The sequence below is a fragment of the Melanotaenia boesemani genome, chromosome 12, assembly GCF_017639745.1.
Source record: "Melanotaenia boesemani isolate fMelBoe1 chromosome 12, fMelBoe1.pri, whole genome shotgun sequence".
NCBI classification, from domain to species: domain Eukaryota; kingdom Metazoa; phylum Chordata; class Actinopteri; order Atheriniformes; family Melanotaeniidae; genus Melanotaenia; species Melanotaenia boesemani.
In genome coordinates, this window is record NC_055693.1 from 27,183,538 (window position 1) to 27,198,424 (window position 14,887).

The window sequence follows — 14,887 nt, forward strand, 5'->3', positions numbered from 1 at the left end:
CTGAAAATGTAGCAGTCAGTAGCAACGTACAGGCCACTAATGGAGACCAGCCAGTGCAGTGGAAGAGGCAATTATGGCTCTCAAGCATGTAGACATAGTGGGACATGCCCAGCAAGGCAAAAAAGGCCTTGGCTTAACACCTAGGCAGCCAACCTGGAGCAATGCAAAGGCACAAGAACGGAGGAAAACGGTAGAAAATGAGATACACTGCCAGGAAGGAGTAACGAAGTCAGCAAATAGGGACAGTGGACGCAATGGGACAGTGTGGAGAAGACGAGGATCACCTGGAAGGATCTATGGGGTATAGAGGCAAAGCGAATCAGCTTCTGCATCAGAGCCACATATGATGTCCTTCCAACACACAGCAATCTTTATTAGTGGTATGGTGAAGATCCAGGATGTGCCCTCTGCTCCAGACGAGCTTCTCCCAAACACATATTAACAGGGTGTAAAGTTAGCGTGGCATCATATTTAAGTCCTGAAGAGCCTTGCTGCCAACCAGGAGAATAAACGAGCCAACACCAATTCATTGCCACCAGCAGCAGTTAAGCTCTTGCAGGTTACATTTGTCCATGAAGGGGTAAAAGCAGATGCTGCTCCACAGCTCTGAAGCATGATCAGCTTCGAATAGCCAGAGACTGGAAAATGCTTGTGGATATAGGCCGGCAACTTACTTTCCCCCCTGAGATTGCAACCACTACCCTCAGACCTGAGATTGTACTCTGGTCTCCTTTGCTGAAGACGGTGTTTATTGTCAAACTCACTGTAATCTGGGAGGACTTAGTGGACGAAGCTTATGAGCAAAAGCAGCTAAGCAGCCTGCCGAAGCACAACAGCGTGGCTGGTACACTAAAGTCTGCCCTGAGGGTTCGCAGCTTCCATCATCAGGCTACTGAGAGCACTGGAAATTACAGACCAGAGACTGCATCAAACCATCAAAGCAATGTCAGAGGCAGCTGAAAGAGGTAGTCAATGGCTCTGGATTAAAAAGCAAGACTCCTACCGGGGTCCTGGTTGAGAGGGTGATTTGGGGACACACTGATGGGACTTGATCACCCCAATAGAGCCTTCTTCAGCTGAGGATGTATAGTTGTAATAGTCAAAATACCTAATGACAGCTGGGGTTTACTACTGAAGATATGTACCCTAAATCACCTTCCACATGAGAGTGCCCATCAAGAACTAGAATTGTGTCAACATAGTCAAGTACATTCTCCATTATGTGCTCACACTTAAAGGATGGCTTACATCTCATCCTGTGTTTCGGAAACAGGTGAAGTTGAGGAGGCTGAACTTCGAAGATACAGGATTTTTACTGCAGAAACAGCTGATGGCTTCTTCTGAAAATAATACTGATAATGAGCTGAAACTACATTTGGATTTTAGGGGTTAAGTTCCAGCAGTGTTGGGTTGAGTTCATATTTATAGACTCATCTTTCCTGTTTTGCATTTCTTTCCCCTTGTGTGTTGCTTTCTGTTTTATTTTGTGTTCATTAGTTCACCTGATGTGATTTTACTTCATTTACTTCACATGTTTCCTATTAGTTCCTCAGTATTTATACCCCTTGGTTTCAGTTGTCCATTGTTAGATCATTTGTTGTGTTTTCCTGTTGTGTTTGCAAGCTGTTTGTCTTCAGTAAGATCTTTAATAAAACTTCATTTCTACATCTCTGCCTCCTGCCTTTTCATCCTGCATTTGGGTACACTTCTTCCTCAAAACATGACCACAGCTTCACATTCCCATGGGCTTAAAGGGTTTGTGGTCTAATTTTTGTGCATTTGTGGGTTCTAAAACCTGGAAGCCCATTATATTAATGGTGTCTCATAGCTTTAAGTTAACCAAAATGGAGAATCCCATAAATTTAATTTAATTTAATTCCTGAATAGTCAATCCTTTATCTAATGGTACAAATTATAATTAGGTAAAAGCTTATTATTTCTAATATTAAGGTTAAGGATGTTATGTCATTGACATAAAACATTAAGATTAAAAAACTAGAACATGTGATGTTTGTTAGTCTTTACCTCATTTTGGGGACTAAAACTAGATAGGGACCAAACTCCAGTTGTCATGAGTCCAAAATGGCTTTTGAGTGTAAAGTCTTGGTTTTAGGTTTAGAGGTCAGAATTTGTTGTGGTCGGGTTTAGAGGAAGGGTCAGGCATTCAGTTGTGATAATAAAAGAAGCATGCTGCTGCTGTTTGACACATGCAAATGAGAAACTCGGCATAAAACAAAATTCAACGTGTGGTTTCAAGCTTGAACCCAACGTTGCAAACTGTCTCAGCCTTGGGAAGCTGCTGGGCTGCCATGGCTCCAGGGATGTACATAATAAATAAATCTCACTGTGTCGCCAAAGCGATTTGGAAATGCATATTTCTAAGGTCAGAAAGTTGCATAGTGCTACTTTGAGTTTAAGGTGGGGGGGGGGTCAAAGAAAGCAGTATGTTAATGATGGGATCTCATAGAGCAGTGTTTCCCAATCCATGTCCTTGGGACCCCCTGCCCTGCATGTTTTAGATGTAACCCTATTTTAACACCTGAATTAAATGAATGGCTCATTAACAGGCTACAAAGAACTTGATGAGGAAGTTCAATAATTTGAATCAGGTGTGTTGGAGTAGGAGTACGTCTAAGATGTGCAGGGCAGGGGTTCCCGAGGACCTGGATTGGGAAACACTGTTATAGAGAAAGAAGAAAAAGATTTGTGTGTATGTGTGTGTTTGTACCTATGCGACTCAGAGTCTGACTCAAAATCTGATTGGAGTCTTCCCTCATGGAGCTGTCAACATTCGCTGCATAGTGCAGAGCGAAACAGCCACTGTGATCTCGAGTCCGCAGTTCGCTGATTGACAAATGAAAAAGCAGATAGAACAAGCGTTGGGATTATATCTTTTGGCCCAGGAGAAGTTCACACATTATAAAGTGTATTTCCTTTACATCCAAAGAATCTCTCATCTTTCTTACACCTTCTGTGTTACAAAAATATTAACATCCTTACGCTGAATGTCCCAGTAGCTCCTTTATCACCTCTACAGGTCTGTGTTCCCACGGCAACCGCATTGCTATGCCCTCAAACAGGTCAATGTCTCTGATAGCGAGCATAACAGCCATCACACCATCACTGTTTGGAACATTTACATCTACTCCCTCCATCTTCGTCTAACACACAGAAACACACACAATACACAAACATAATTAACACTCCTGTTGGAGAAACACAGGGGAGTGAGCATGTGCAGCGAATTGTGATGAAGGTAAGACTGGAGTTAAGATTCTACTGGTAAGAACACAGCTCCAGTGAATTAACTGGCTTGAAATACTCCAAATCAAATTAATGTGGGTCATCACCATATTTTACCTCCTAATAAAATCATATGCTCCAGAAATACATTCAGTTAGCAGAATAAAACACATTATATAAACTGTTAACAGCTGTTGTTGACTTGTTTAAGGCTATCAAAGGTACCTGGGGACTAAAGATCATATTTCTAGACACACACCCTACAGGGAAACCTTAATAATAGCATGTGTGTTGGCTTAAGAGCATTTTAAATCAGGTGAGCATTTTCCACATCTAAATGTTCCAAATCTAGTTTTCTCCCTTTTTTTCTTTTCTTTGCTAAGAATTCAGATTCTCCTGGTATGTTTATTTGGATGAATCAGAGCAACAGATAATCATTTATGGATCTGTTCAAAGTTGGACAACACACCTTCATTATAAGCAGCAGTTACAGGAGAGCATTGTTGTTGCTGCTGCTGTGTCTTGTGATTGGGGAAATCCTCAAATAGTCGGACTGTTAGTGGGGGTGTGTGTGAGGCAGGCTTACCAACAGGTACTGTAAGGAGTGTAAGTCTCCCTGCCAGGCAGCCTGCAGCAACTGTGCTTGAGGGTGCAGATGAGGTCTTGACATCCACCCCACCAGTTTTTCCTGGAGCCCAGGTGGGCTTATGTGGAGAGCTGTCTGCTGGTTGTGGTTACACAACGTAAGATCAGCTTCAGTCCTCAGAAGCTCCTTCACCACCTTTTAAAAAGCAAAAGAACTGAACACTTCTACCTCATAAGGCCATCTTTTTTTCAAAACATGTTGGGTTTAGGACTTCAACTATTTATTTCTATTCACAAGAGAAGTCTCTCTTCTGTGTTTTTAAGAAGTCATGGGCTTATTTTGAACATGGCTCCCCAAGGAGGATGCAGAGGGAGGTGCTAAATGAGCTCAGTGGTTTTCACATGCACATAACACACCTTATTGTAACTGAAGGGGAAAACACCCATGTCACATGACTGGATTGTTTTGTCGTGCCAGCAGTTAGTGAACAGTGTGCTGATCTCTAATAGCTAGGATACTAATGCTTAACCAGGGAAACAATACACAACCTCATGCCCGATTCTACTTCTTAAAGTGCACACACACACACACACACACACATACCTAACTAACCTCAGACATGTTGTAACGACAGGCAATGATAAGGGCAGTGCATCCTCGTCCCTCTTCATCTTCAGTGTCGAAGGCCTCCAGCTCCTCCTGGCTCTCCACCTGAAGTCCAGGGCTCATTACAAAAACCACTTCAATCTTTTTTTCCTCATGCTCTCTTTTCTGTCTCTCATCATCATCATCATCCCCATTCTCTCTCTTCTTACTCATCTCTGGGTCCCAGTCACACCTGTGTGAGCAGAGGCCAAAGAAAGAAGCAACATCTGATCTTGAAGACAAAGAAAGAAAGGGTCATTTCCCCACACCCTTTGCTGTATTTTCCTGCAGGTTAGTTTGGTTAGCTCTGTGTTTGGCAGTCTGTATGTTTGTGTGATTAATGCTGTGATGTTAGCCCAGTGATGTAACTCGCTAATGACCCTCTGGTCCCTAAAGGGACTACACAGAGGCCATGATAAAAATATTGTCTCATGCATAAACATAAACATAAACTGACAAAGCAACTGTTCAAATGGCTACAAATGGACATGTAAAAAGAATTAAACATATGATTAGACCAGCATGTAAAAAGAGCTCTTTGGTTATTAAATAGTAACAGTTGTTACTCTTCACTGGTGATTGTCAGAAGCTTTAAAACAAATGCAAAAAAAGACATAATTTGCAATAGAAAATCATTTTTTTACTTACTCTTTTATTTATTTCAAGACGCTCCAGCCAATAGATCTTGTTGAAACTTCTGTGGGCACAAGCAAACCTTTGATCCTTTTCTAAAGACTACACAGTTGAGTGTTTCCTTTCTTTTCTTTTGGTCCTGCATGCTTCTTGCCGTACGTTTACACTTGGTTTCCTTGGAGACAGTCAGACAGACAAGCAATGCCTTTAAATGCTGCAGGCTATTTGTTGTATTTGTTATTTTTGTTGCCTGGCATATTAAGGCTGAATGAGACTTCAAATATCTTTTTGTGTCTTCTTTTTTTCAGGTAATATCGTTTACTCAAGTGCAGGGTGAGCTTTACGGGCTTAACTTGCTTATTTTCAACATTTAAATGTCAAACTAGTTTAAAGGACAGTCTAATTTTTGCTTTGTATGGGACAAGTAAATAGACATGGTGGGATTTTGATGTTTCACACTTGTAGGGAGTAAGAATTAAAAAAAGAGGTGGTGTGTATGAAGCTGAGAGTTCTGGTGTGAGTTGTTTGTACAGCTAGTTGTGAGGGCATTTAACGTTGCATTGCTGTTCTTATGGAACAGTTTGTAAAAGGACTAAAAGGGCTACATAAATAAAATTAAATGCAGTTTATCTATAGCCTCAATTAACATCAAAAGTCATCTAGAGGCACAGGAAGTAAACAAGTTCAGTACAAGTCTTTTTACAAACAGTCCAGTTCAATCTAAGTTTATTATAATCAGTTTCAGTCCAATTGCTTTTAATTCAGTTCAGTCAATTTCATTTGAATTCAGTCTGATTTATTATGATCCTGTTCAATAAAACATGTCATCCAAGTCAAATAAATAAAATCTATTAAAATCCCAATTTAATTCAGTTCATTATAATCCAATCCAATTTATTAAAATCTTATTCAATCCAACAAATTATTCAAGCCAAATTCAATCTATTCAAAATCCAGTTCAATCCATTGTTACTCAATGAAATCCAGTTCAGTACAACTACAATCCAATTCAATCCATTTTATTTTAATCCTATTCAATACAAACTAACTCTGTCTATTTAAATTTTAACTAAAACAATTTCAGTTCACTTTTAAACTTTAAATACCATCCGGTTCAATGTAGTTATGTTCCAACGTTATCAGTTGTTATACCAGTCCAGTTCATTATAATTCTATTCAATCCAACATATTTTCTAATTCAAACAAATTCAGTTCATTTAATCCAGTTCGATCCATTTCAAACTATTATTACTCAATTTAATCCAGTTCAGTACAACCATAGTTCAATTCAGTCCAATTCATTATAATCCTATTCACTTCAGCATACTTTCCAAATTAAACTAATTGTGCCTTTTAGAATCCAATTAAATCAATTTCAGTTCATTTCTAAATTTTTAATTTGTTTCAGCAGAGTTATATTCCAGTTTGATCTAATTTCTTATACTCTATTTCACTTTAAAATAATTCTATTCAATCTAACATATTTTCCAAGTGAAACTAATTTAATCCATTCAAAATCCAGTTTAATCCAGTTAAAATCTTATTCCCTCCCAGTGTGTTTCACTCTGGTGTTTTACAACTGCATTTATATAATCCCAGTTTATGAAAATTATCCAAGCCAACACAAAACATTAGATTCCTTTGAATATTCATTTGGATTTAATCTCCAATCCTGTGAATGCTCAAGATGGTCGGCACCGAAGGAGAGGAGCAGGCGACCACGAGTTTCAGTTTTATATGTGGAGAGTAAAGAGATCAAAAAGAGGAGCTCATGTATGTTATAGGAGGTTCTTCAGCTGTCTATCCCTTCACAACACTTGACCCTTTGTCTACATTTAATAAACAGTCAAGTGTTTGATGGCGGTAACCGAGCCAGAGGCAATGTTGTCGGGGGAATTTAGAGTGAACTGTATCAAATACAGGGATGTTCAACGCAAAGATTTGCTTTAATCCGCCCACTCTCCTGTTCCTTTCCCTCTAGTCCAGCAGAATAGAATCTTTCACATTGCCAAGATTAATTTAGCTTCCTTTGTAAGGTCTTTGAGTATGAAGTGTTGTTGACTCTGTGTACAGCCCTTTTCCTGACTGAACTTCTGTGAGGCCTGGAGTGGGAGAATATCTCATCTCTCTGTCAGAGGGAAATGATTTGACACGCTGAGTTTTGTGCCTATTCAGTCTGCTTTTATTGTTTCTAAGCTTTTTATGCTTTTGAAAACAAAAATCATGACATCACATGAAGCCACACAAAGGTGAGAAAAACATTAAAGCCTTTGCAGATGAGTCATCTTTAGACTTTTTTATTCAAATGAAAATTCATTTTGACTGAGCTCAAAGTAAGCTGGTCACAGAGATGCAGCTTTTATATGCTTCAAAAGGCACAGCAAAGTCAGTTTCCCCTTCATTAGGGGAGAAACACTATTTTAAAGGGCGAAAAATATGCTTAAACTGGAAAAACAAAATGTGGTAAAGTTTACATTGTGCACATTAAAAGCTGTGCTTTTCTGGGTGATCTTTCAGTGCATTAAATTAGTTATTTTGCAGTTAAATAAAGAATCAAGTAGAACAATTGGCAAACTGAACCTTAAGAAATTACCAGTGGAAAACAAAAGAACTCGACACAGGCAGTGCGGCTGCAAACATGAGTAGTTTTATGCACTGCAATGATACAGAAGTATTCAAAAGTGTTGATCCACGTGCCATTTATTTATATCTTGCATCTCAGGAGCTAGACCTTCTTGTCTTTTAAAGTAATAATGAGCTACAATTATCCCATAACTGTACAGTATGCAATGTGGCCTTAGAAAGTTGAGAAAACTGGACAAGCAGAGGACAAACAAAATCTGCAGCCTTAAAGACAACATCTGTAGCCACTAAACAGTATGTGAATGAATTGTTCTGTTCCAAGAATGATTTGAAAGGTCCTGAGAGATGCATCTAACCCTATAACTGAACCATCTATCGTTCACTGAAGCCTCATCAGAAATGGTCTCCATGGAAGGGCGGCTGACAAAAAGCCATTCTTGAAGAAAGGAAACTGAGGAAAGACTGAGGTAGGCCAAATGACACAAGAGTGGCAACGGGTCTGATGGAGGCATGAATCCTCCTCACAGGACAGAGTTCAACATTACTGAAGTTGTGCTGGATCATCTCAACAGAAAATTGAACACTGGAACACTTTTTTTAAGACTACTTGAAGAAAGTTGAAGACAGCTTGTCTAAGAGGGTTCAGGCAGTGGTGAAGGATAAAGCTGCAAAGACCAAATACTGTCTTTAAAGTTTGAATTGTTCCTACAACTGAACATTTTCCTGCATTTATCTGGCGGCTTATAAAGAAAAAAAGGTTGTTCAATACAGCCTTGTGTGACACACTATATTAATTTCCACAGGGCCTCATAATGTGACCTTTAATAGAGGAATTTATTTTTGTAATTTCTAATAGGCCTAGAAACCAGTTTGAAGAGAATCCAGTGACACATTAAAGACATTAATCCACTAGGATAAAAGAAAGTGTGCATTTGTTTGTCTGTTTATGTGCAGAAACAACAAAACTTTAAATACTAACTGAAGAGTAATTGTCTTGATAATTATAAGAGAGTTTGAAACATTTCCAGTGGTGGATTCAAGCGCTAATTTACCATAGTAAGAAAGAGTGCAGCAATTACAATAAAAAGTCTTTTTGTTTATTTATTTAATCATTTATCTGCAAAATCACCCCTACACCTTCTGGATATACATGAAATCATGGTTCTTCAAGTTAAAAAGTTTTAGTTTAATTTATTTTACAATGGAAATAATTAATTAAATGAAAGGGCGTTGCGCCATATGAACACTAGATGGCGATGTTGGACCGTTTTTCAGAGAATTTAATCCTGAAGCAAAAACTGTAAACCTGACTAGCTGCACTGCACCTACCATAACTACCATAGATAGATAGATAGATAGATATTAAGTCTTAGAATATATTTATTTTGTATTTATATATATATATATATATATATATAAATATATGTGTGTGTGTGTGTGTATATTTATATATATATATACAATTCTGATTCGTGCGTCTTCATGTATCTACAAAGTAGTGGAAAAGTATTAGCAGCAGCTCAGTGCAACCCCCTTGCCAAAACACACACACACGCCCGCACACACACACACACACACACACACACACACACACACACACACACACACACACACACACACACACACCAACACACACACAAACACACACACACACATCTTGTCCAGCCTGTCCCTAACACCCCCCCTCCTCTCTTTCCCCGCTCCGCAGGTCCCAAGCTGGCGCGTCCCGTTGCGCACAGCACACTTTCATACACCGCATACTTTCCACACACCTGCGCTTCCTAAACCTCTAAACCTCTAAACCTCTGTACGGGACTCGCTGGAAGGAAAAAAGAAAGAAAAAAGAGCAGCTCCAACTTCACGACTTAATGTTTCACGTTGGGATGACACACGATCGGTGACAGGAAGCCTCGGGGGAGTTGACTCACAGCGGGAACAAGGAACGAGTCTCGGCTCTCCCCCGAGCAGTTTGCGCAAGGTGATACTGCGGCGGATGGCTCGTGTCGCGGCTGATTAACCACGTTTCATGGATTTATCAACTAGCAGTCACTTAATGATGTTTGCAGTTCATCTTTGAGCTGTGCTCGGATATCTTCTCTTCCACCTCAAAACTTCAGTTACCGGATCGTTTTGGGAGCGACAGGATGGTTTCACACACCGGCTCGGCTCTGCAGAAACACACGCTCCTGTGGTTCATCATAGGTGAGTCTCACACTCTCCAGCCGCTGTTACGTGCGCAAAAATGTATTAGATGTTCTTGTGTGGAAAAATACCACGGGACAAATGAAAACATTTGACTTAACCGATGGAAATGAGAGTAAAACAAATGGATTTAGAGCTTGATAGACAACAATAATAAGATATTAGTCACTGTTCTGGGCGTTGAGGGACAGAGACGAGCATTTATTTTAACATGAGTAATTTTCAACAGCAGTAAAGAGGAGTGAGAAGTTTATTGCAGTTAGTGACTTATATCTAATCAAGCTGCATTTAATAACTGTGTTCTAGGTAACCCACAAAATACTTAACCCTGTTTATTCAATTCAGTATGCCCAACACCTTTATTATAAGATCATATAAAATTTATTAAATGGTTACATGAGGTATCCAGCACCCTGTTTGCCTAGTAAACACAATTATCTTTGTTTAAACTGGAGTATAGCAGTACTGCTAGGTAGGCGATGAAATGTTCAGGGTAAACATCATTTAGGCTAGTTTCTTATATATTTATATATAAAGACTTTAAACATATAAGTCAAAAATCAGATGGACATGACTTCTCTTTATTTTACATATGGATACACATAGTGACGTATTTCTGAGTGTGGCATCAAAGTTTAGAACAGACAAAGGGAAGAAGAAGAAGTTTGGATTTTTATGTGCACATTTATGTTTATATGATTACCTTACAGAGCACAGCACTTAAAAAAAATCCCTGACAAACATTAAAGTAAGGCAAAAGAAAAACACCCACCCACTACATCACTAACCTTACAGTCAAGCAGAAATGCCTTATTTACATAAAAAAAATAAATAAAACAACACCAGTTGAGGCAGAATGGTGAGACTCACCTTATGGCTTTATTTCTCTCAGTGTACCTACAACTCAGGCAAGATGAAAACATCTGATTGCTTCATACGATCAATGATGATCTGACATTTAGGTAACCAGATCCTGCAGTTTTCTGTGTGATTACTGTATATAAATCAGTTGGACATGTGGGTGTGGGCGCCTCTATAGGCTCTCCTGTTGGACTGGCTGTTATTCTTTTGTGTGGTTTTAATAAAATCTGTAATTCTAGTAGGGATGTAGAGGCTGGTTAAATGAGTGGGGAATGCCTGAAATCATCAGAAACAGCAGCAGTGGGAAGATGATGAAGGAGGTGCTCAATGTGAGAGAAAGGAAATAAGTTAATAAGAAATGGTATATGTGCATTTATTGCATTTGTAATGTTTACCTTATTTAAATTTAAAAAGCATTCATTTCGTTTCATTCATATATTTAAAAAAGGAACAATTCAGGTTGGGAAACTCTGGTCTCTTTTTTTCTTTTCTTGCATCACAGTATATTAACTAACACAGAGCAGACCTGAATAAAGTCATGAAATCTCTACTAAGGTCCAGATAAATTCGTCACACAGCTTATCAGCAGGTTCCAGGTCTTCTTAATCGTCTTCCTGAAGCCTTTAGTGATATATCAGATTTCTTTTTCCTGTTTTCCGTTCTGCATCATATCTTTTATCTGTTGGTTGTGCAATGGAGGGTTGCATCCTTCCATTTTAATAGAATCAGTTTTCTGGCCTTCAGAGAAGAGAAGGAGCTGACCCTGAGTGGGAAAGTTAATGTCTGTTGAAACTGGCGTTACACCAAACAATTCAACTGTGCTATAAAAAGATCCATAATCATTAGAAATTGCATCACTACTGATATTGTCACACACAACCATCTCCAGAGTTTACAGAAAATGGTCTGAAAAAGAGGAAATATCCAGAGAAGAGCAGTCGTCTGGGCCAAAATGACTTAATCTCCAAATACTGTACTCCAATGGCCTCCATAGTCACTGGATCTCAGTCCAGTAGAGCAGTTTTGGGATGTGGTGGAACTGTGTGATGCTGTCATGTCAATACAGAGCAAAATCTCCGAGGAATGTTTCCAACACTTTGTTGAGTCTGTGTCAAGTAGAATTAAGGCAGTTCTGAAGGCTAAACGGGGTCAGCCTAGTATTAGCAGGGCTTCTAAGGTGGCTGTTGGATGTGCAGTGTGGGCTGTGCAGCCTTATATAAACAGGTGTGTGCCTTTCCAAATCATGTCCAATGAAATTTATTTAACACATCTGAATGCCAGTCAAGCTGTATAACCATCTCAAACATGATCAGGGGAAATAAAAACACCTGAGTTGAATACTTAAGTATCACTTTTTGTATTTCAGCTTTTCCTTAAAAAAAAAAAAAAAAAAACTTTCCCTGATGTTATGGCGCAAGGTTGATGGTTTGATGAGATGTGTGGTGAGGATTCATCTCTCCTTCAATTAGAGCTACTTTTTAAAAATGGCTGCTTGTCAGCTATGCTCCCATGGAGACCATTTCTGCATTAACTGTACTATATGTTTGGAAAAGATGATGTGATTAGGGTTTGGAAGAAGGTGAAGAGCTACAAATTAATTCCAGCCAGAAAATGTTGCTGCAGAATGCTGGCATTATAAACAGCGACTCCCTCAGATCAGGAGGAAGCGGCCATTACCACAAACACAGGTAAACACAAATGAACACACCCACACACAGAGACACAAACACAGAACTACAGGAAGAAAAGAGAAGGTGATAAATACAGACAGCCAATCAGTGTAACAGAAATCCCGGTGCAACAAGTAAAGGGTAGGGTTAATATTTCCTTCTTTTTACTTTTTATCCTGCTTAGAACTTCACCAGCAACCACAGAACAGCCACTTTATGGTCTGTCAGAACGTATTCATGAGACATCTGGCTGGTCAAAACCAGAAGTGTTTTATTTTTTATTTTTAATGAAACAGCGACAGTTGAGGGCGAAGTGAAGAGCTGGCTTTTAAAAGAGGGAGTTGAGAGGTGAATAAGTGAACAGTTTCCGACACGAAGCTGCAGAAGAACAAGAAGCACAGCATTAAAATGAAAGGGAAGGTAAACATTTGTGATCTGCCTGGCATGATGAGATCTTGTGTTGCACTACTAATTGGAGGCCCCTTCCACATTAACAGACATTCTGCAAAGCTTTTCTATGCATCTGCATCTTTTCAATTCAACTTGATTTTTTAAATCATCTCAAGGTAATACAGCCCATTTATAAACCAGCTGAAACAGTCCACATTAGTTTATTTCATAATAAGTGTGTTTGTGTAAATCACAGAAACTTGCCTAGTTAAGGAAGCCAGTGTTTGTGCTTATATAGAGATGTTTTAAAGGTCCCATATTATGCAAAATTCACTTTTTAATGGTTTTGGAACAGTCATACTGGTCCCCCCGCATGTGTAGGAGACCCGTAAGTGTGAAACTCTTTCAGGCGCTCTCTCTCCCCCCTGCTCCACCTCTAGGGAAGTAAGCGCTGAAATGAGCTTGTTTGAAAGCGTGTACGTTATGACGTCATAAGGGACAATAACCACTCCCCACAGAGCGATGGACCCGTCTACCGGCTCTCAAAGCCCGCCCTCTAAAAATCACCTAGCGCCCAGTGTTTTTCCCTCTTCGGCAACCCTCGTTAGCGGACATGGCTAAGCGACAGAAGCACTGTTCTGTTTGTGGCTGCATAAATGAACACGAAAACGTTTTTTTACTTCCATCCACTGAACCCACGAGGACTGAGTGGATTAATTTTATTTTTGGAGGAAATGTACCCGGAAAACTTCCAAAGGTTTTGCATGTCTGTGGCCAGCATTTCAAAGAGGACTGTTTCCACAACATGGGGGCATGGAAAGCAGGCTTCGCCAACCGTTTGAAGCTGAAGCCAGGTTCAATACCAACTGTCCGTGACACAGCTGGAGAGGTAAGAGCTGGCAGTTATTTTATCGTTTCGGCCTTATTAGTCTGATAGCTTGAAAATATATTAACCTGTCAATCACCTCATGACGGGCGATGCGATGGGCGGAGCCAACAGCTGAGCTGCTCCACCAGGGTTCCGCCCACCATAAATGGCACATTTCTGAAGCTGCTAAAAAGAGGGAGGTGAAGAGAAGCCGCTGCACTCAAACTGAGGGTCGATTTGTCCATACCATGGCGGAAATATTTCATTTAGATATTAATGAATGGTCTCAGATTGGGAATAAAGTGTATAATATGGGACCTTTAAAAAACAAAACAAAGCCAAACCACATGAAGGAAGTTTTTTTCTTACAAGAGGAAACAAGAGGAAAAATATTCCTTCGAAAGAAATGTCCATAATACATCCGCCAAGGACGGGAAAGTGGGATATACAAAAAAAAATGAAGATCAGACAGTTGGGACTGAGGAAAAAGATCAAACGGCTTTTCTTGCGCTGGAGCGCTGCTGCTGTTTATTTTGTGATCATGCATTTGGCATAAACTCAACTCTATTAAAGGTTAAAGAATCAGTGAGGCGTTTAAGCTGATCTGATTTTATTAAGCTCCTGTCAAAGACTGAAAGGTTCAGATTAATACTTTTTATTTCCCCCTAGATAAGCAGTCAACAGTCTTCATCATGCCAATCACAAACTAAGTACATCACTGCACAAATCAACCTCACCTTGTATTATGTTAATGAAGAGCATCGCTGTTCAGATGGCGATTCTGTGACTTGTGAACAAATTCTCCTGGCTTGGCTCTGCTTCCTTGATGCTAACCACAAGGAACGCTTTGCCCATCGCTGAACTGTAACTCGAACCCCGACTGCTAACCCCAAGATAAAATATGTGGAATTGTGGTGAACAACAATAACGGGCTTGCTTCCCCCAACCTGATGAACACAAACTTGTAGAGCAGCACACTGAACTGTAGTACAAACACACACACATTCTATGTGATGCTTCAACTAAGCATTCAGGTAAGCTTCCTCTGTTCTTTGCCCTCTGTTTCCTGTCACGAAAGCAAAATGTAGGTGTTCTGGATTCAACCAGTTAAGAGTCATCACCACAACCTGGTTGCCTCATTTCTCTTCTACTCTGTTCTAGCCTCAAGTGCAGTTTAAAGTCCCATAAAGATAGCAAAGAACAGCC

The 14,887-nt window shown here is 39.7% G+C and overlaps 1 protein-coding gene across 2 annotated transcripts in view; it reads left to right on the plus strand.

The window, feature by feature from the left end:
* Positions 1-9,381: 9,381 nt before the first annotated feature.
* ramp1 (receptor activity modifying protein 1) overlaps positions 9,382-14,887 on the plus strand; it is a 95,522-nt gene continuing 90,016 nt past the window's right edge. For both annotated transcript variants that reach the window (XM_042002701.1, XM_042002703.1), the window contains exon 1: positions 9,382-9,892. In XM_042002701.1, the coding sequence (XP_041858635.1) occupies positions 9,835-9,892 (58 nt within the window). In that variant the 5' untranslated portion in view covers positions 9,382-9,834. The remainder of the gene's footprint in view (positions 9,893-14,887) is intronic.